General features: G+C 58.2%; 2 protein-coding genes across 3 annotated transcripts; one reads left to right on the plus strand and one right to left on the minus strand.

Moving 5' to 3' along the window:
* The first annotated feature begins 195 nt into the window (after positions 1 to 195).
* On the plus strand, positions 196 to 12,349 carry ttbk1a (tau tubulin kinase 1a). Its single transcript, XM_061274883.1, has 17 exons — positions 196 to 264; positions 3,339 to 3,497; positions 3,584 to 3,731; positions 3,812 to 3,885; positions 3,945 to 4,085; positions 4,174 to 4,278; positions 4,788 to 4,853; positions 4,913 to 5,005; positions 5,265 to 5,390; positions 5,493 to 5,647; positions 5,715 to 5,922; positions 5,999 to 6,165; positions 6,249 to 6,592; positions 6,657 to 6,832; positions 10,123 to 10,135; positions 10,541 to 11,780; positions 11,847 to 12,349. Exons 2-17 carry the CDS (start codon positions 3,390 to 3,392, stop codon positions 12,205 to 12,207), a joined length of 3,525 nt encoding a protein of 1,174 aa, XP_061130867.1. The 5' UTR covers positions 196 to 264; positions 3,339 to 3,389; the 3' UTR covers positions 12,208 to 12,349.
* Positions 12,350 to 12,573: 224 nt separating this feature from the next.
* On the minus strand, positions 12,574 to 18,470 carry tpcn3 (two pore segment channel 3). Of its 2 annotated transcripts, XM_061274881.1 has the most exons (19): positions 18,161 to 18,469; positions 17,487 to 17,569; positions 17,290 to 17,404; positions 17,053 to 17,181; positions 16,285 to 16,401; positions 16,088 to 16,206; positions 15,906 to 16,007; positions 15,715 to 15,841; positions 15,420 to 15,633; positions 15,199 to 15,343; positions 14,941 to 15,126; positions 14,724 to 14,788; positions 14,174 to 14,261; positions 13,744 to 13,813; positions 13,415 to 13,637; positions 13,209 to 13,299; positions 13,016 to 13,129; positions 12,806 to 12,918; positions 12,574 to 12,729 (listed from the first exon to the last, which is right to left on the minus strand). In XM_061274881.1, exons 1-19 carry the CDS (start codon positions 18,221 to 18,223, stop codon positions 12,608 to 12,610), a joined length of 2,286 nt encoding a protein of 761 aa, XP_061130865.1. In that variant the 5' UTR covers positions 18,224 to 18,469; the 3' UTR covers positions 12,574 to 12,607. The 2 variants fall into 2 exon arrangements, with proteins under 2 accessions (XP_061130865.1, XP_061130866.1); XM_061274882.1 differs by lacking the exon at positions 14,941 to 15,126 and having other exon boundaries at positions 18,161 to 18,470.
* Between the last annotated feature and the right edge of the window lie 898 nt (positions 18,471 to 19,368).

Consider the following 19,368-nt stretch of genomic DNA (forward strand, 5'->3'; position numbering starts at 1 on the left):
GCTGCTGCTTCTGGTTCTGCTGCTGGTGCTGCTGCTGCTGCTGCTGCTGCTGCTGCTGCTGCTGCTGCTGCTGCTGCTGCTGCTGCTGTTGCTGTTGCTGTTGCAGCGAACGCGTTTCCGTGACTGATGAAGGCGCGGCCGAATGGACCGACGGTGCGCATGCGCGGTGCTGATGATGCTGGAAGATGAAGATGGAGCTCAGGAGGCAAGGGTGACGATGATGTTTGCTTGTTCGGAGCAGTCCGGACGGGAAACAACAAGGAGGTCAGACGAACAACAACTCAAATTCTGATGTGTGTGTGTGCGCGCGCGCGTGTTTTACATATTGGCCTGAACGTGCACGTAAAGGCAACAACAACGACTCGTTGGTCGTTTGGAAGCAGGCCGAGGAGGCAGCATGAGGCGTTCAGGTGCCGCTCGGTTGCGCGGGACAAGGGAGCCCCCTGATGGCGCCTGACTCACCCACTCCGCTGCCAGCAGCAAGCGCAATCTCCCCCTCCAAAAAAAAAACTGGCCGAAACCGCTGTCGCTCCGTGTCAAAACAAGTTTGAGGTGCTCTAGTTCACCTCGAGACAACGGCAGTGTGTGAAGGGATCAACGTTCACGTAGGATGGGAGAGCAAGAGTTGAAAGTGGACAGAACTTGGTCCAAATATTATATTTGATCAGAATCTTTGACTGGCACAAATGACAATTATTTGTGTTGATTTATTTGTCTGGGTGGAGTGGAGCCCCGGTGTTTATGTGGGCTTGTTGGCGGAAAACGTTCTGGAGCAGAGCAGCGGCGGCGGGCTGTCTTTTTTGGTCTTCTCAAGCATTATTATTGTGAAAGGGGGTAGCGGAAGCTGTTGCGGCGCTCGTCAGGTGACTTGACTCTGGTATTGCTGGGCTGCAGTGCGGACAAAACGCTGATGCGGTTCTGCGGTTCTGGATTGGTGCACATCCCGCGCCTCTCCCAGCAGAACCACGGACCGCTCGCACATTCTAGTTCCGGTCCACCCGGACCAGAACCGGGAGCGCAATTGCGCGTACCGCCGTCACACCGAGCCGGGCCGAGCCGGGTCCGCTGCGCGAGCGGAACCGAGCTGTGGGTGGGGGTTCTTCTCTCGTGAATTCCCAATGAAGAGTCCCAAGAGGCGGAAGCGGAGGAGCGCCAGGTAGGTTGAAGCGCCGCAGCCGGCGCTGCGGGTGTTCTACCGCCGGGACGGGCGGTGCCGGTCAACGGCATGTTTCATCATGAGTCGGGTCAGGCCGGGCCACATTTATCGAGCGGCGGATGCGTAGCTGCGCGTGCGCAGTGAGGCCGCATGACTGTGCAGTGGGTTTGCATGCGAGTTTGGACTTGACTGCCGACGATGGCGCGAGCCACTGCCTTGACCTACGGACGGACGGACGATGATGATGTTCTGAGCCCAGTGGCAATTTCCTTTGTGATGCGCGGTGCCGCCTGAGAGAGGGAAGGTCACGGGCATTTTCAGCCGAGCTGCTCGTGTGCGGAGACTTCTCCGGATTCGGGACATTTTTGGATGTTGCGGGCCGTAGATGACGAAATGACCGAGTGGCTGGCTGGCTGGCTGGCTGGCTGGCTGGCTGTCCGGCCGTTGTACGTTGAGCAACATCAAGGGCTGGACTTTCTTCTCACCCCGTTTGGTCAAGTGCCAGCCTCTCGGGGGTGCTGCGTGTTTTTCTGCACAATCATGAGGCGCATCTGTTTGGAGAGACAAGATCCACGTGGGCAAGTCATGTTGGCTGGCGTGTCGACGGGAATCCACCGCTGTGGCATGCAAACAATCATTGTGTTGGCTTTTTATTGACATTCAGACCAAAATCCCAACTTAGCTCCTCACCAAGTGAATTCCAAGTGTACGTTCCACATTCCGTGGTGCCACCGAGCTAGCTAACAGTGTTCATTGAGCAATCACAGCTAACAAGCTAAAGAGCATCCCGTTCCATCGCCATAGCACCGTTTTAGAATGGAAGAATCGGGTCCGACTCCGTTCGGTGCCATTACGATTGGATCGGTGTCGCTTTTGTCACGTTCGCCGATACGCAAGGACGCGCCAACTCATTCACAGCAATTGAATAGGTACTGGACACGTGGCCCTCATTGGCCGTCACGTGTGGGCGGGCCCCGGTTAACCGCCATCTTTTTGGTTCGTAGGCCGTCCGAGGAATTGTTGTGAGCTGGCGCTCAGAACGATGGTGAGCTGGGAATGATGCCAAGTGGCTAGCTGGCTTCTGCACCCGCCCGCCCGACCGCCCGCCCGCCCCCACCCCGCCCGCCTTGGGGGGGATGAGGTGTCACGACCACAGAGTTCCTCCACGAGGACCCGCAAACGCGTACGCACTTGGCTCAAGACGTCGGATCGGGTTGGACCGCGTTGGCTCGGGTGGGGCTCGGAGCAAGGGCCGCCGCTTGCGCCAATCTGGGCCGTTCTTTCCTTGCTTTATTGTCACAAAGGAGCGTTTGGACCGTGTTTTGTCCAGCGGCAGGCAGAATCATGACGTCCGGATCTAGCAAATGTGGACGAAATTGCGCTCAACTTTGTGTGACTTTGCTCCAATTTCTCCCATTTGAAGAGCCGTTTCATTGCGGACAAAGCATCCAAAACATGTGGCGAAAGCGACTCCAGCCAGAGTCACCGTTTGAGTCAGTGGGGGGGGTCGAGCAAAGAAGCGCCTTTTCTTTGGCGGAAGGATACTCTGTGGTCCGGGCCTCTGCTGCCATTGGTCATCTGCTTGGCACAGATGCTGAGAAGCCTCGTCCCCGCCCCCGGCGGCGCCGCATGCGAGGCGCCCGAACGCAGCCGCGTGCTTGACGACCGATGCGTACGGCCTCCCTGGCTGGCTGGCTGGCTGGCTGGCTGGCGGGCGGGCGGGCGGGCTCCAGACTTTCAATTCTTTGCGGGGAATTGAAAGCGACAGTGTGGGGCGCCCCCTAGCCATGTTTTCTTGTCAAAGGGGATTGATGTTTGCGCTTCCAACTCATTCGCAGAGGATCTCCATATCGTGACAGTCAACCCGAGCTAAGTCAGTGAGTACGAAGGCCCCCCGCCCCGCTCCGCCCAGCTCCGCCCCACCCCCCGCCTTGCATGCGGTCTTTTGATAAACGCAGGCGCTAAGTAGGCATAAGCAATTAGCGCAGATACCAGCCGCCCGCTCGACTCGGACGGACGGCACTCGCCGGCTCCCGCGTTGAAAAGCCGCGCGGCGGGGTTGACTGTACTTTTGCGATTGGCCGCTTTAACTCTGACCGCAGCGCACGGCCCGCAATGCCCCGCCCCGAAGCCGACCGAACGAGGTCTCGCCCTGTTAGCGGCTAACGCTGTCGCCCCGCAGATCAATGGCTCGTTCAAGCTGGGAGCTGCTCGCGTTCTTCACGGGTGGCAGATGCAGTGCCTAGGCCCCGCCCACCAGGACAACGCCAACATGAACGGGACGGCCGAGCAGGCCGACATCCTGCCGCCCAACTGCATGGTCAAGGACCGATGGAAAGTGGTCAGTGAGCGCAAATGGCGTCAGACGCAAAAGGAAACAGTGTCGGTGTCGCTAACGGGCGTCCCTTTTTGGCGGCGCGGTGGCAGCTGAAGAAGATTGGCGGCGGCGGTTTCGGCGAGATCTACGAGGCGCTGGATCTGCTGACTCGGGAGAACGTGGCCCTCAAGGTGGAGTCGGCCCAGCAGCCCAAACAGGTCCTCAAGATGGAGGTGGCCGTGCTCAAGAAGCTGCAGGGTGAGTTCCGCAACATGCGCGCGTGGGGGGAGGGGGGCTGGCTCACATCTCAAGCTCGTCCTTTGTCCGTGCGTGCGCAGGTAAAAACCACGTGTGCAAATTCATCGGCTGCGGCAGGAACGATAAATTCAACTACGTGGTGATGCAGCTTCAGGTGAGAGGCTTTTAAACCTAACCCTGACCTCGCTCATGAGCTCTCCCGTGCGCCGTCAGGGTCGCAACCTGGCCGACCTGCGGCGCAGCCAGCCTCGAGGGACCTTCACCATGAGCACCACGCTCAGGCTCGGCAAGCAGATCCTGGAGTCCATTGAAGCCATTCACTCGGTCGGGTTCCTCCACCGGGACATCAAACCTGTAAAGGCCCGCTGCCGCCGCCGCGTTAGCACGTTAGCGCGGGATGTCCGTTGTGAGCATTTTGCTTCTTGTGCTGTGATGGGCGCAGTCCAACTTTGCAATGGGTCGCCTGCCGTCCACGTACAGGAAGTGCTACATGCTGGACTTTGGTCTGGCCCGCCAGTACACCAACACCACCGGCGAGGTCCGGCCGGTAAGACGCCGATGCGATGCTAACACTTGTTAGCTTTCCGCTGGCATGCTGACGCTTTTGATGAACATGTTTGGGCGAGCGACGTGTGACTGACGTGTTTCCGTTGCCTCACTTTGGAATCCTTCTTCTGATGACGACGACGACGAAGATTGTTATTATGATTTGTGTCTTTTTCATTTTGGTTGCGCATGTGTGTTGAATGTGCTTTTTGCTTTTCTTCCAGTTGGTTCCTTTGGACTTTTGATTTTGACGTGCATGCCTTCATCATCCCCATGGTTACCGGAGATGTGAGTGGTTTCCATAGCAACAGAGGGAGGGAGGGAGGGAGGGAGGGGTGCAAGTGCATCACCTGTCACCTTTCGCTCAGCGGCAGCTCAAAGTTAGTTGTCCATTTTGTGAAAAAGAGCAGCCGAGTCAGCTCTTGAACAGCCAAGCGCTTTCAATCATGGCCTTTCCGTCGTCGCGAGGAGCTTTGCTGTCCGACGGGTGACGGCGCTTTTGTGTTGCAGCCCAGGACGGTAGCGGGATTCCGCGGGACAGTCCGTTACGCTTCGGTCAACGCGCACAAAAACAAGGTGAGGGCTGATTTAGCGGCGAGCGGACGACGGGTGGCCTGACTGGCGTGTCTCGGCAGGAAATGGGTCGCCACGACGACCTGTGGTCGCTCTTCTACATGTTGGTGGAGTTTGCCGTCGGCCAGCTGCCTTGGAGGAAAATCAAAGACAAGGTGAGCTTAAAGCCATTGTGACAATTTGGATTTTCAAAAATCCCATAGCGGACCATAGTCCAAACCAAAAAAACGGTCCCGCTCGCATTTCGGAGGCCACCTGGAGTTCACGTTTCCATCGACTTTGAGCCAGCCCGTTTGGCTCCGAGCCTTTTGGGTTCCAGCCCAAATGCACGTCCGTTTGCTTTCCAGCCCAAATGGACGTCTGTTTGGTTTTGCTCTTTGTGGATTTGCCGCCGCTGTGCTCTCTGTGGTTTAGGAGCAAGTGGGTCAAATCAAAGAGCGCTACGACCACCGCATGTTGCTCAAACACATGCCGTCCGAGTTCAACGTCTTCCTGGACCACGTGCTCGCCCTCGACTACTACACCAAACCCGACTACCAGGTGAGCGGCCGGGCCGGGCCGGGCCCGGCCAGGATTGGCGCAATGAGCATCAGCGGCTTCCCTCCAGCGGCTAGCGCTCCACTTGAGTACGCTTCTGTGCAGCTTCTGATGTCAGTGTTCGAGAGCAGCATGAAGGAACGGATCATCACGGAGAACGAGCCTTTCGATTGGGAGAAGGCGGGGAGCGACGTCACCGTGTCCACCAGCGCCTCCACCCAACCGCAGCACAACACGCGGCCCACCGCCGCCATGCTGGGGTAAGGCGAGCTGCCAGCGAGCTGCCAGCCGTCAGCTCGTTTCTGACCCGGACGGGGCGCTACGCAGGGCCATCGTGACGCCGGTGCCCGGAGACCCCCAGCGCGAGAACACTGACGACGTCCTTCAGGACGAGCACCTGAGCGACCAGGAGAACGCTCCGCCCCCGCCGGCCCGACCCCTTGGCGAGTCGCTCGGCCAGCGTGGCGGCGAGCCCGGCGAACCCTGGGAGGACACGGACTTCAACCGCAACAGACTCAGGATCAGCTTGAACAAGGTCTGCTCTAAAGGCTCGCTGGGGTGGGCTGGGCTGGGCTGTGCCAGGCTAGCATAAATCGTCATGGTGTCCGTAGGAGGAAGAGGCCCCGGGGCACGCCGTCTGTCCGGTGTCGCCGGTTCGGGGCGGAGCTCCCGATTCACCGACGGGCCAGGGGCGGTCCTTAAGATACCGTCGAGTCAACAGTCCCGAGTCGGAACGTCTGTCCGCCGCCGAGGGACGCGGGGACGCCTATGGACAGAGGTGATGGGTTTGCCTCCAGTGCTAATGCACGCGCGCGCACGCACGCAGCTTGTTGAAGCGGGGTGCGGCCACACGTGTTTCAGGTCTCGTATGGACATGCTGGGCTCTCCTTCGCGCCACGTGTACTCGTCGCAGCCGGCGCAGATGCTGTCGGTGGACCCCGGTTGCCGTGGCGATCGGCAGGCCAGCGGCAGGCAGGAAGTGTCGGCGGCGTCGGCCGACCAGGAGGCTCACAGCAACGCTTTCATCCGCTCCGTGCCGCTCGCCGAGGAAGAGGACTTTGACAGCAAGGAGTGGGTGATCATCGACAAGGAGGCGGAGCTTCGAGACTTCCACCCCACCACGTCGGGCACCACCGACGAGGAGCCCGAGGAGCTGCGCCCGCTGGAGGAGCAGGACGAGCGGAGGAAGACCAGGGCGGGGCCAGGTGAGCCGGTTTGGTAGCCCGCGTACGCGTCTGCCCCGCTTACGTTTGTCGTGTTTGCATTCAGACCTGGTGGTCCGCCCCAAGACGCAAGGCCGGGGATTGCTCATGCTCACCGAGGAGGAGGCGGCGGCGCGGAGGAGCTTTGGTGCCGGCGCCAGCCCCGGCCACTCGGCGTGTCACTCGCTGCCGTCGGCGCGCCCTCGGCGGAGAGAGTCGGAGCCCAACGGACCGCAGCGGCCGGTAAGAACACCCTTTGATAGGGAGCTACTTTGCTTGAGTGCAAACTTGGTCCCGTTGCAGTCCACAACGGTCCTGGGTCAGACCTCCGACCGCACTGTCAACGTTTGCTTCTGTTTCAATCCGGTTTGCCAGCCACTTCTCTCGTCCAGCCTTGTTCTTGTGCTTCCTTCCGGTTCTCTGCACATTCTCGAAGGTTTTGGCGCCTCCAAATAGTTGAGACTTCCCTTTGGTTGCATTTCAAAGTGGAAAGGGTTGGCAAAATGGGTTGCGCCCGCCCGAGGCGGCGAGCCCTTTTTCAGCTTGCAACACGCTGTATTGCTGACAGGTTGCACACAAGCAACCCGGGTTGACAACGGAAATGCCCGTCCGTCCGTCCGTCCGTCCACGTGGAAAGCGCGTCTTTCGAGCTCCGTCAAGGTCATCGGCCGGGCGGCTTTTGAGGCAAAGCGCACTTCAGGGTGAAGTGATGGTCTCCCTCTTCCTCCTCCTCCGCCTCCTGGACCTCCCTCCCTCCCTCCCATCTTGTGCGTTCCGCTCGTGGTCTTTGCGACGCTAAGGACAGGCTCCGCCCCCCTCGTCACCCTCAACCAATCAGCCGAAAGGCTTCCAATCAGCTGCGTCCCCGCCTGATTGGCTCAGGGAGGGGAAGGGGAGGAGCCGAGGACAGGAAGCCACGTCAAGGGCGTGTATTGGATTTGGCAAACAAAACAAAAGGCTTCCGCCGGCTAACCTCCTTCCCCTCTCTGTGATTGGTCTGTTTGCAGCCGGACGAGTACCGCCCCCAGCCGCGGCCCAATCAGCTGAGGCGCTTGGCCTCCTACATCTTCTCCTCGTCCACCCTGGAGACCGAGCACTACCCCCACGGGGGGGGCGCCGCCTTCATCCAGAGGAGCCGCTCGGCCGAGAGCAGCCCCGCCCACGCCGCCGCCGCCGCCGGATGGTGGCGGCGGCACGGTGGCGCGGCGGGCGGGGGCTGCGGCGGGCCCGGCGGCGCTGCCGCCGCCAGCAACGTCGCCGGGCCCGCCCGCGCTAGACACTCGACGCTCAACGCGTCGCGTTCGCAGCTGCAGCACCTGTTCACCAAATTCATCAATAAGAAGAGCAGCTGAAAGGAACGGCGAAACAGGTCTGAAAGGAACGGCGAAACACGTCTGAAACGAACGGCGAAACACGTCTGAAACGAACGGCGAAACACGTCTCGCCTCGCCTCCCTCTCACCCATACACATACACACACAGCGCCACAGAAGCCGGTGCTGACGATGCAATAATCGAGTCCCGCAAACGTGTTGCACAAGCTCAACGCTAAGACAGGAAGTCCCTGTGAAGAAACAGGAAGTGGACTTTGTGGACTCTTTCTGTGACTTTTTTTGTTGATCCTCGGAGTGCGCTGGACCGGGAGTGACCAAACCCACAAAACATGCCACTTGCACACGTATGCAAAGATGAAGATCGAGGGAAAGGACAAAGACACACGTCACGTTGACTGGTTGCTTCTTTGGCGTTTTGTAGCAGAAACACTCCACTTTATTCTCATCCTTTTTGTATATTTTTTTTCTTTTTAAAACGATTCCTGCTTCAGTCGGGAGTGACACGAGCATGCTAGTGTGTGGCTGATAGCACGGTCGCAGGAGACTTGCTAGCGTGTGGTCATTGGAGCCAGCCAGCCAGCGAGCCAGCGAGCGAGCGTTCGGTTTGTCACTGCGTTCAGTTTGTCACTGCTGCACTTTATCGCCGTCGTCATCCGCACGGACGCAATAATGCTACAGCGCATGTACGTACGTGAGTCACGCTGTGACTGTTGGAGCTCCTGGCCGGCCATTCACCGATCTGGAAACGAACGGGGCTTCCGTAGACATATATATATCGATATATATCCCAAACACGTTTCGTTCCACATTTTTAAGGGCTAAACTGGGTGAATATGCACCACTTCCTGTTTGCGTTTTCGCCGCCGCCGCCGCCGCTTCACTTTGCTAATATAGAATGTATAAGCTCAAATAGGCTAGCTGCTACTTTTACGTTGCACGCGCAGAGCCACGCGCCACACGGCGAAGGAGGCGGAGTTAGGTGACGCTAGAACGCTGCTAACACTACAAAGTGCCGCTACTCACTCCCTCCCTCCCTCCCTCCCTCCTTCCCTCCCTCCCCTCCTTCCCTCCCTCCTCCCCTCCTCCCCTCGCATGCTTCCAGCAGAGCCGCAACGTGCTTTGTTGCCATGCCCGCTTAGCACTCGACTGTTTGCGTGGTGAAAGTCAGCAATGCTTTGCAAAGTCAAATGTGACATTCCCATCGTATTCCAAACATACCTCAAGTAGAGCAATGATCCTAGCGGGAGACATTTTTTACCTTCTTCCACCCATCCATCCATCCACCCATCCATCCATCCATCCATCCATCCATCCATTTCTCTCTGTTGTTTTGGGATTACAGGGTGATGAAGTACAAGCAATGTGTGTTTTTGCACTACGTTAGCCCAAGAGCAAGAAGGAATGGAAAAGATGAACTCCATCGCGAGCTAGCTAGTTAGGCCAACACTCATTAGCATTCATCAGCCAAGCACCGTAGCCAAATGCTCACGTTATCAAGTTGCTGTAGCATTAAGACGGGAAGCGTTTCCAATTGTCATGCACGCCTGGATTGGTAGGGCAAATATGTCATCGCTGTCCGTTTAATGAAGGATGAATCCAAACGGTTCACAAACGGTACTTTGGCGTAAAGGATTGAAGCATCCAAATGAATCCTCAGTGGAGTGCGCAAGCATGCGATTCATTTCTTGAGGGATTCTTTTTTTGGAGCGAGTGGGCGGGCCACATGCTATTAGCGCAAGCTATGGCGTTTTGGGTGAGCGCCTTTCATTCACGGCCTTCACGACTCAAAGCGGCCCATGGCTCCGCCGTGACTTGGCTTGACTTCCAAATGACTTGCGAAGAATTTGGCTCCAACGGATGCCGGCCGGCCGGCATTTCTCAACCAACCGGTCGGTCGGTGATGGCTTTGGCCCAATTTGATAGGGTGTTAGCGCTCAGCTAACACAGGCAAATTCTCTTTGGATTCTTGCCAAGCAAGGAGCAGCTCTGAATTGTCCAGCGTGTCCCTTTTTCTCGCTCCACTCATGTTTCTCTCATTTGGTAAGAACAAACGTCACGAGCTTGGGCCTGCTCTTTTTCAAGCTACGCTGCTGGGATCAAGTCGTCGAATGTCTTTTGTTTTGCAATAAAATGTAATCACTGGGAAGAATTGTTTTCTTTTTGCCGACCAAAGCCAAGCATGAACTTTTGTAGAAAGCAGTTGACCTCTCCGAGCATGCAAACCAGGATGGAGATGACCGACACGTAGTATGTTGATGAAGAAAACTGCAATTTGCATTTTTGTGCCTTTTTTTATTGCTTTGTCAAGTCATCAGACAATCCTGAGCAGCTGGTGTACCAAGAGAATCGCATTAAAACAAAAGATTTGGTGGGGGGGGCAGTGACCACACGTCTGCTGGGCTCTTTTTTCTTCTCCTTCTGTATGCGCGGCGCGGCGCCCTTTTGTGTTGCGCCGACTGCAAAAGCTCAAAAGATGGGCGCAGAAAGGCCATGTGCTCAAACAGGCCGGGCCGGGCCGGGCCAGGCCGGGCTTTTTTCACAACTTTGCTCTTTGGCCCTAACGGCAGCCGCGTGTGTCTTTCAGGTGGCCGCCTCGGCCGCGGCCTCCTCGCCGCCAGCCTCACCCGCGGCCTCCTCGCCGCCAGCCTCGCCCGACTACCGCACCAAAGGCGACGAGCGCGAGCGCTTCCACATCTTGCCCAAGCTGCAGGCCAAGCGCGGCGACTTCCTGACGGTGATGCTGACGGGGAGTCTCCCACAGCGGCGCGCCTTCGCCGCCAGCGACGACACCCCGCAGGAACCCGGCGGCCCCAAAGACGACGACGTGACCAAGAGCCAGTCCGACAGCGAGGCCAGTCCCAAGAGCTCCGAGCGCAGCCAGGACGCCGCGCCTTCCACGCTCATGGCCGAGGACCAGCGCGGCGCCAGGGAGCACCCTTCCGAGGCCGACCCCGACCTGGAGGACGCCTCCAAGACCTTGGTCCTCTTCTCCCCGGGTGACACTCGCAAGTCCCCCTCCGGGGAGCAGGCGGCCGAGGGCGAATTGTCCACCCCTTCCGGAGCCATCCCCCGCCAGGAACGGGACTCCGAGATGACTCGCCTGTCAGAGACGCTGTCTCCCGCCGCTCTGCGACTGGACGCGCGGCCGCCCACCCCTGTCGCGCCAGCGTCGCCCCCCTTTACCAAAGTGGAGCGTACCTTTGTCCACATAGCAGAGACCTCCCACCTGAATATCATGTCTTCCAACGGGCACGCCGCTCGGGAGACGGAAGGCTCGGCACCCCAGCCTCCGGTCCGAGATGCTTGGGAGCCGTCCGAGAGCCGTCCGGCCGAGACCAGCGTCTTTTCGTCGGAACCTCCGCATTCGGCCGAGCCTCTGCGCCAAAAATCATCCAACGAGGAAGCCTCTCCGACGCGCACCAAATCGGAACCTCCCGTGGCCCTCGGGAGCCAAATCAGGAGCAGAATTCCTCTTCTGATCTCAGAGTCCGAGGTGCGGCGCTCCCCGTCGGCCCGGGCTCGCCTTCAGCGACACGGCGACGTGGACTCGCCCCGGGTGCTGGTGCGGAGGCAACAGAGTCGCTGGATGCGGAGGCGCCTCTGCTCCGGGACCTCGTCCTCGTTGTCCTCGGGGGACGGCGAGTATCGCGGGCCCTCGGAAAGCTTGTCCGCCGCCGGATCGGAGGAGGACACGCGCGCCTCGGACCGAGCGGAGAGGAACTCCGGCGTCCCCCGATCAGACCGGCGGGACCGGGTGGGGTCCGGGAGCCGGATCCCGAGGCCTATCGGAAGACCTCCCGGGAAAGCGCCCGCAGCTCAGTCTCCTCTGGTGTCGTCTGCGTCATCTTCCACTCCCAGGTTGAGTCTTGTTCTTCCAAAGACTTTGCAGTCGTCCCTGTCTTGATTGTCCTTTTGTGTCCGCAGGAAGCAAAAGAGTCAACCAAAGTCTGCAGCCAGATCGTCGTCCGGGTGCCCACGCACGGCCGGCGCTGCCTGCGACCAGGCCGGCAGCCCTCGTGCGCCCCTGCGAGTCCTCTCGGGGTCCCGCCGCAGCCTTAGCTCCACCCACTGCAGGACCGACAGCCCGTCCCCCCTGAGAGGGCCGCCGCTGTCTGTTCGAGCCCCGACCGTGCCCGTGCTGCCGCCCAGGAATCTGGCGGCGGCCATTCGGCGCAGCGCCTCGCAGGAGCCGGCGTCGTCGGGTGGCGTCGCCTCCGCCAGGTGGTCCCGCTTCAAAACGCCAGTCAAAGGCAGCTCCAGGGAGAAGGCCCTGTCCGCTAGATAATACTAAGAGCTCCACTTTTTGTTTGCCCTGTGGACTTCCCGAACTTCTCTGGCGGTGGCTGACTCAGCATGCGTCAATCCCCACGAATGCTGTAAATAATCCGTCCTATTTATCCAATCATTAATCAATCCATTTCCCTTGAGACGACTGTGGCTCTTTTTTCTGCCAACCATGCAGCCGTGCAAGCAGCCACAACGCAGATACGTAGCGGCCCAGCACGTGGCCCGCCGGCCGTCGACCTTGGTGTAGGCGCTGGGAGGGTGGGATTGTCGTGGCCTTCCACCTGCGCTGAGCGGCCCCTTCTTGGCGTACGTTGCTTGGCGACCGGTTCATGGACGGTTTGAGTGACGGTCTTGGACGAGCGCGTGCAAAAAAATCAAACTTTATTGCCAAAGACGTTTCAAGCGGAGCCGAAAGACGGGTTGGCAAAGTTTCCGTTGGCATCGTGAGCGTCGTCGCCATCCTCCTGCTCCAAGTCGGCCTCAAACAGGCGTTGCAGCAACGCGTCCACCGTCCGATACCCTGACACGCACGCACAACACACAGCCTTACTTCCTGATGTGGCGCGCGCCATATGCCGGCGGTCGCGGCAGCCTACTTTTGGAGGCAATTTTGAACATGAGTTTGGGTTCCACGCTCTCTGATGGGTCGGCCGGCTGCTCCTGCTCACTTGTCTCCATGGCGTTGACCAGGTTGTCCTCCAGCACCTCCCTGGCGCACACACAAACGCACGCATGTTAAGTGAAGAGCAGGTAGCCAGGAAGTCCACGAGAGCGGCACGAGAGCGAGCGGCAGGCGGCGGCCTCACTGCGCCACGCCCAACTGGAGCTCCTCAATCTTCTTCTCCAGCTCGCTGTGCAGGTTGCTCTTGTCCAGCGTGTACTCCAGGAAGAAGGCCTCCAGCACAAACGCCACAAAGATGCTGACGGCAACGGGAAGGAGAGCGCTGCGTCAGGACCGGCCAGCGGGCCGGCAGGCGGGAGGGACCTCGGGCGGCTCACTTGATGATGATGATGACAACGGTGATGTGAAAGAGCACAAAGTAGATCCGGGCCGACTTGTGGGTGACGGCCGAAAAGCCGCTGCTCAGGAGTGAGCGGACGTTAAGGAGCGCAAAGACGGCGCAAAGACGCGCGCAAAGACGCGCGCAAAGACGCGCGCAAAGACGCGCGCAAAGACGGCCCGGCGCCACGGCTGGCAAGGATATCGTGCCACTGGTTGACCACAGTGAGCTGGACGAGCAGCACGAAGGCGTTGAGCACATTGTTGAAGTTGTTCTTGCAGTAGCCCAGCCTGGCAAAGGCGCTGCCCCGCAGCAGCGGGTTCCCGCAGTCAGCCGCGGCCGGGCCGGCGGCGGCGTCGTCCTCCTCGAACTTCACCTTGCCCTTGAACAGCTCCATGCCCACCACAGCAAACACGTAGTACACCACCTGGCCCGGGAGGGAGGGAGGGAGGGAGGGAGGCAGGCAGGGCCTTTCAGCCGCTGTCGAGCGCACCCGCCGCCGTCCTAGACCAGAGCTGCCGACGCCTCCTTACCAGGATGAGCTGGCCGAAGGTAAGGATGGCCGGTCCGATGCGGATCAGGGTGTTCATGATGGTGCGGAACCTGACGGTAAAAGTCACGTGGTTAGCCCAGCCCCGGCGGGCGCTCCCAGTTACACGTTGGCATTGAACGGAGACGGACAACACCGCGACTCGCCATGCTGCTCACTAGCCGTTAGCCAGAATATAGCATTTTTCATTCCAATGTCGGGATTAAGCTAGCAGGGCAAACGCAATCGTTAATTTCCCATCACGTGTTAGCGTTAAGCTAGCAGGGGCGACAACGTGACTGCCAATGCTAATCATTAGCACTTCTATGCTATGTTTTCAAATGAAGCTAGCCGGGCGGGGCAACAGTGCAAATAGCCACGCTAATCTGCGGCCCACTTGCCATGACGTGACTTTGACGACATCATAACGCTACCTCTTGATGCTGTCTACCACTCGAATGAGTCGCAGCACTCGCAGGATGAAAACGATGTCCAGGATCTGGCGGCTGGTGTAGCCACCCGCTGAAAAGCACCACAACTGCTGTAAGGACTTTGTTCTTCGACAAACTTCCATGCACTTTCTTTCAGGAGCTTCTCAACTGATCGAAGTCTTTCAGAACTTTCACCACCTTCTACAAATGTGTTAAACACTCTCAGGACCCTTTGTGAACCTCCAAGACCTTGGAAGAACTTGCACAGGACTTACAAGCAAAGACAAAAACACAAGCATCAAGTACTTTGAGCAACTTCTAAAGACGATGTGAACATCCATCACTTTCTAAAAACTTACTTTGTGGACCTGAAAATGCTCTGGAGCGCTTGGAAGAAAGAACTTCCAGGACTACATGCAGGAGGAGCAGGACGCTCCCCACACTTTGCTGAGCAATCGCACAAAACTTTCAGGACATTCAAAGACCCTCGGTGACCTTGTGACCGGAACTTTGAGGAGCTTTGCCAGGAGCAGAAAATAGGAAGTGAGCTCACATGACTGGAGGGCGCTGTCGATGACGGTGGCAACCAGCGCACACACCACGATGATGGTGTCGAACCTGCAAACACAAAGTAAGACAAACTGTACAAGGACCTTCAAAGAACTTGCAAGTAAGCAGAAGTTGTAGAAGGCAGGCAGGCAGGCAGGCAGGCAGGCAGGCAGCCACGCAGGTAGGCAGGCAGCCACGCAGGTAGGCAGGCAGGCGCTGACCAGTTCCAGAAGCAGTGCGCGGCGAAGAAGCTACGGGGCTCGGTCACGTAGAGTTTGAGGAGAATTTCCAGCAGGTAGAGCACCAGGAAGGCCCACTCCGAGTAGCCCACGCTGGGCTTGTCCTCGTCCAGGCCGATGAACACCGCGTTGATCATGATGATCACGTCGTACGCCACCGCAAAGGCCCTGCGGACGGACGAACGCACGCAAAGCCGCCGTGTCAGCGGCCCACCCACACACGTAGCCACGCCCCCTCACCTGTGGCGAACCAATCGGCAGAGGAGGCGGCTGGGGGCCGAGCGGTAGAAGGCGGGGCACAGGCGGCCCAGCGGGTGTGGCCTGGACTTGAGGGTCATCACTTGGATGTTGAGCAGGTCGGCCAGCTGGACGAAGGCCCTCTTGTCTGAGAGGAGACGCGCGCAGCCGCAACGTCACCTCCACCGTGAGCGACTCGGCGCGCAGGCACGCGCGTGATATACCGACGGCGCCGCGGTTTCGGTCGTCCGAGACGCTCCACAGCAGTTCGGTGTGGGCGCGGCCCATGTCGGGCTGGACCGATCGGACCAGGCGGCTCCAGCTGGCGCGGCTGACCCGCGGCTCGCCCGCGCCACCGTCCTCGGGGTGTTCTTGCAGCACGGCGAAGGCCCGCGCCATCTTGTGCCGCTTAGCCCGCACCAGCAGCCGCACCTCCTCCTGCCAGGCGGAGGAAGGGGGGGGAGGGTCATTCAGCCACGCGCGCTTTCTTTCCGTCTTGGCATGTTTGCAGCGGCTCACCTTCAAGTACTTCTTGTAGTTGTTGAAGACCACGGCGAGGAAGACGGACATGAAGATGAAGGTGTTGACCAGGATGTAGACGATGAAGAAGAGGGCGAAGGCCGAGCTGGCGTCGTACGCCGGCATCCTGAGCGCAAAGGCACGTCAGCGGCAGTGGCGGCGGCGGCAGCGGGCCGGGCCGAGCGGCTCACATGACGTCGGGGCTGTTGGCCGTGGTCACCAGCACGTAGAGATCAAACACGGCGTCTGCGTAGTTGGAGAAGTACGCTGCGCCCTCCGACGTCTTCAGGCCCCTGCGTTGCGCTGGCAGCGTTAGTCAGCTCGCTCGCCAGCGACATGAATAGGAGCGGACGGCGGGAAGTCAAAGACTCACCGCTTGCTGAACAGTTTGAGTGCCATCAGCGAGAAGATGAGAATGCTGAAGATGAAGAGCAGGAAGACGGTCAAGATCTGAGGCAAGGCGTTGCGGATGCTTCGGATGGCCCTGCGCAGCTACGCACGCACGCACACACGCACAGTGAGCGTGGACACGGCCCAGTCCCGTCAGACGTGCTTAGGAGCGCCACCTACCTGCCGCCCCTCCGTCACGTTGACCAACAGGAGCGGTCGCAGCACTCGCGACCAGCGGAGGGCGTAACAGCCGGCGGCGTGCAGAGCGCCATAGACGATCATGTCCACGAGCATCAGCTGAGATGCACGCACGCACGCACGCGCACGCACGCACGCACACACACACACACATGCCTGTAAGCCAGGGCTTTCCATTTGTGGAGTGCATTTGAATGGGATGCTTTTTGCCCGCTCTTGACATTTGCAGGAGCGTCCTCCAATCCTGCATTTAGACACCCGAGACTTTGAGCGCAATGCCGACTCAGCAGAAATCTTTGCTATGCCGTCTCAGCGCATTTGCGCTCAGGCAGGAAGCAAAGAAGCAGGAAGTGGCCACCGATGGCCAGGAGAGTGTCAGAACTTCATCAAGAGTGAAAACAGAATCTTTTGTGAACCACAACTTACATCAACTCATTTGAAGGAATTTCCAGAACCTTCTGGAAACCTTCCAACAACTTGTTCAAGAGCTTTCAGCACCTTGTTGAATGTTGCAAGAACATTGGGGAGAGCGCTAAGGATGTCAAATCCCTGCTCCGACCTTTCAGGACGGTCTTGCAAATGTCTTTTTGGCAATTTCCAGGGCAAAGTGAAAATGTGATTGCGACACGCCCGGCGACGCCCGGCCACGCCCGGCCACGCCCGGCGACGCCCGGCGACGCCCGGCGACGCCCAGCGACGCCCGGCGACGCCCGGCCACCCAACCCTGTGACGTCACTAAGCTCCTCCTACCGCCAAGATGGCAATCATGCAAATGTTTTTGGGGTCCTTCCAGAACTTGTCTCGTGGGATGACCTTGGCGTAGTGCACCAGGCGCAGGGCGAAGACGTGCAGGCACAGCAGCTCCGCCAGCATGGTGGCCTGCAAGCAAACGGTAGCCCTCCGTGAGCCCGACGCGCTGGCGGCAAAGCGCGCCGCCGCTTTCATAGTCTGCCCCTCGTTGGCCTGCGCCAGAACGCCGAGGCTCACCCAAGGTGGCAGGGGCACCACGGCAGGCTCCTCCCACAGGGCCAAGCTCAAGTCCAGCAGGATGAAGAAGTAGAGCAGCACCTGAGCCAGTCGGCGGTTGTAGAGCAGGTACAACCTGCGCTTGGCGAGAAAGCCACGCGTCAGTCACCCGCAGCGTCTGGTGGGCGGGCGGCGGGCGGCGACGGCTGGCCCCTCACCGGACGGCCGGCGGAGACGTGTCAAAGAAGACGTTCCTGTTGTACTGGGCGTCCGAAACGTACGCCGATGCCAGCTCCAAATCCTCCCAAACACACACAAACGTTCAAAAGTAGCATCGAGTGACGTTCACAAGAAAGGCTGACCCGGCCGAGACCTTCTGTCAGAACTTAGTTGAGAACCTTTCAGGAACTTGCAGTAAAAGCTTTTAAAATATTTGCTTTCCCCAGAACCTTTTTTGTTGACAATTAGTGTCACTTTTTCTAGGGGCTGCTTATTTCCTGAATTTTTTTAAGAAATTTTTATTTTGTTGGGGGGTTTTTCACCCTTCGCACTGAATTTTCACGGCTGTTGATTATGCGCTAATCAGAATTGTTTGTTTGTTTTTTTGTCCTTTTCCAAACGGCCACTGGTGGATTTTGGCTATTTGTGGGTGGCCTCACCTTCTAACTGATATTTGCAATCAAGTATTTTTTCATTTGTAGTTTTCTTGCTACAAATCGGAAGGCAATCAAGACGAGCGTGAGCTGATTTTGGGGGTCATTGTTCCACGTGACCGATCCGCCGGAACGTGCGCGTGCCCGGCGGTCACGTGACGTCGTTTTCGTACTATTGCTCCAAAGTTTTACGGTCGTCATGTGAAAAGGGTCACGCGGGCGCGTGCACTCCAACTTACCTCTTGGCTTTTGGCGTCTTGTTCCGCACACGCACGCGCGTCCGGCCTGCTCGTGCTCGTCATGTCCGTCTTCTTTTCTGCTTCTTCTCCTCCTCCGGTCTTGTTTTTCGTGTTCTTCTTGCGCCAGCTCAGCTCTCCTCTCTCTCGTGGGGAAAGTCGAGTCGCTCGCTCGAGTTTGCGGCGGCGGTCAATCAGCGTGGCGCGTGCGCGAGACGCGTGCACACGGGCAACTTGTTCATCTCTGGTCTTATCTTTTCTTGTGCAGGACGCGTCGCGTCGCGTTGCGTGGCGTTCGCGCGCCGTGGGATAGCTGAGCTTCCGCGTCCATGACGTCACCTGGACCGGCTGGCCGTGGCCATTCAATTAGCCGTGTTTAATTATCGTTCCTCTTTTTGATGATGGCATCCATAAATAAACCCTATGAATGTTGTTGCCAAGTCACAATAAGCGAAACCGCCGTTTTCTTGCCTTAATCAACACTCAAACGTGTTTTTTGGGAAGTTGTTGGAACCTTTTAGGAAAGCAAATTTCTACCAAAGAAAATCAATGCATGAAATATTTGTATCTTCACCAGTAAAATGTACACACAAATAAATGACGTGGTCCAACGAGGGGGCTCTGTTGATTTCATAGAATGCGATACGAGGTGGGTAGGGCGATTAAAATGACTTTGTTCAGTCAGGAGATTTTGGGTTGCATTGAGATTTTCTCTTCGAGTTTTCTGCAGCGTCCATGAATGCAGCGGCAGCGGCGTCAGCAGCAGCAACAGCAGCAGCACTCCGGAATTTCCCCCGAGGCTCACCAAAATAAGAGCAAATTGCAAATTCCATCTTTTTTTTTAAAAAAAAATATTAAAATATGGAACTGTAGGGTTTTGTGTGGGTTGTTATTGTTTGGGTGGCATTGTCTTTTTACGCAACAATTATAACGGTTGTCAAATGATTCGCGTTTTTTGGGGGGAAACTATATCTAGCGTATTCGTGTTTATATTTTTTAGACTGTGCGCGCGTGCTCAAAAGAGCCCTTCTGATGAGCGATGTCATGACAAGCCCCTTTTCACGGGTTGTGGCAAAAGCTGTCGCGTGGCGCCGCTTGGTGGCCAGCTGTGGTCACGACGCCTGAAACGACCTGGCCTGGCCTGGCCTGGCCCTGCTGCGCGCGCAACTTGTCGCTTGCCATTTCCGGCTTCTCCTTCTACAGCTCACCTT

The sequence above is a fragment of the Syngnathus typhle genome, linkage group LG3, assembly GCF_033458585.1.
Source record: "Syngnathus typhle isolate RoL2023-S1 ecotype Sweden linkage group LG3, RoL_Styp_1.0, whole genome shotgun sequence".
NCBI lineage: Eukaryota > Metazoa > Chordata > Actinopteri > Syngnathiformes > Syngnathidae > Syngnathus > Syngnathus typhle.

What these genes read in the sequence shown, in the direction of transcription:
- ttbk1a (XM_061274883.1), top strand. Translation starts at nt 3,390, where the DNA reads ATGCAGTGCCTAGGCCCCGCCCACCAGGACAACGCCAACATGAACGGG. An exon ending in CCACCGGCGAGGTCCGGCCG is followed by an intron (nt 4,279 to 4,787) that starts GTAAGACGCCGA and finishes TTTGTGTTGCAG; the next exon opens with CCCAGGACGGTAGCGGGATT. An exon ending in GCGTCATCTTCCACTCCCAG is followed by an intron (nt 11,781 to 11,846) that starts GTTGAGTCTTGT and finishes TTGTGTCCGCAG; the next exon opens with GAAGCAAAAGAGTCAACCAA.
- tpcn3 (XM_061274881.1), bottom strand. Translation starts at nt 18,223, where the DNA reads ATGACGAGCACGAGCAGGCCGGACGCGCGTGCGTGTGCGGAACAAGAC. An exon ending in GCATGATTGCCATCTTGGCG is followed by an intron (nt 16,402 to 17,052) that starts GTAGGAGGAGCT and finishes CGTGCATCTCAG; the next exon opens with CTGATGCTCGTGGACATGAT. An exon ending in ACTACAAGAAGTACTTGAAG is followed by an intron (nt 15,634 to 15,714) that starts GTGAGCCGCTGC and finishes TCCGCCTGGCAG; the next exon opens with GAGGAGGTGCGGCTGCTGGT.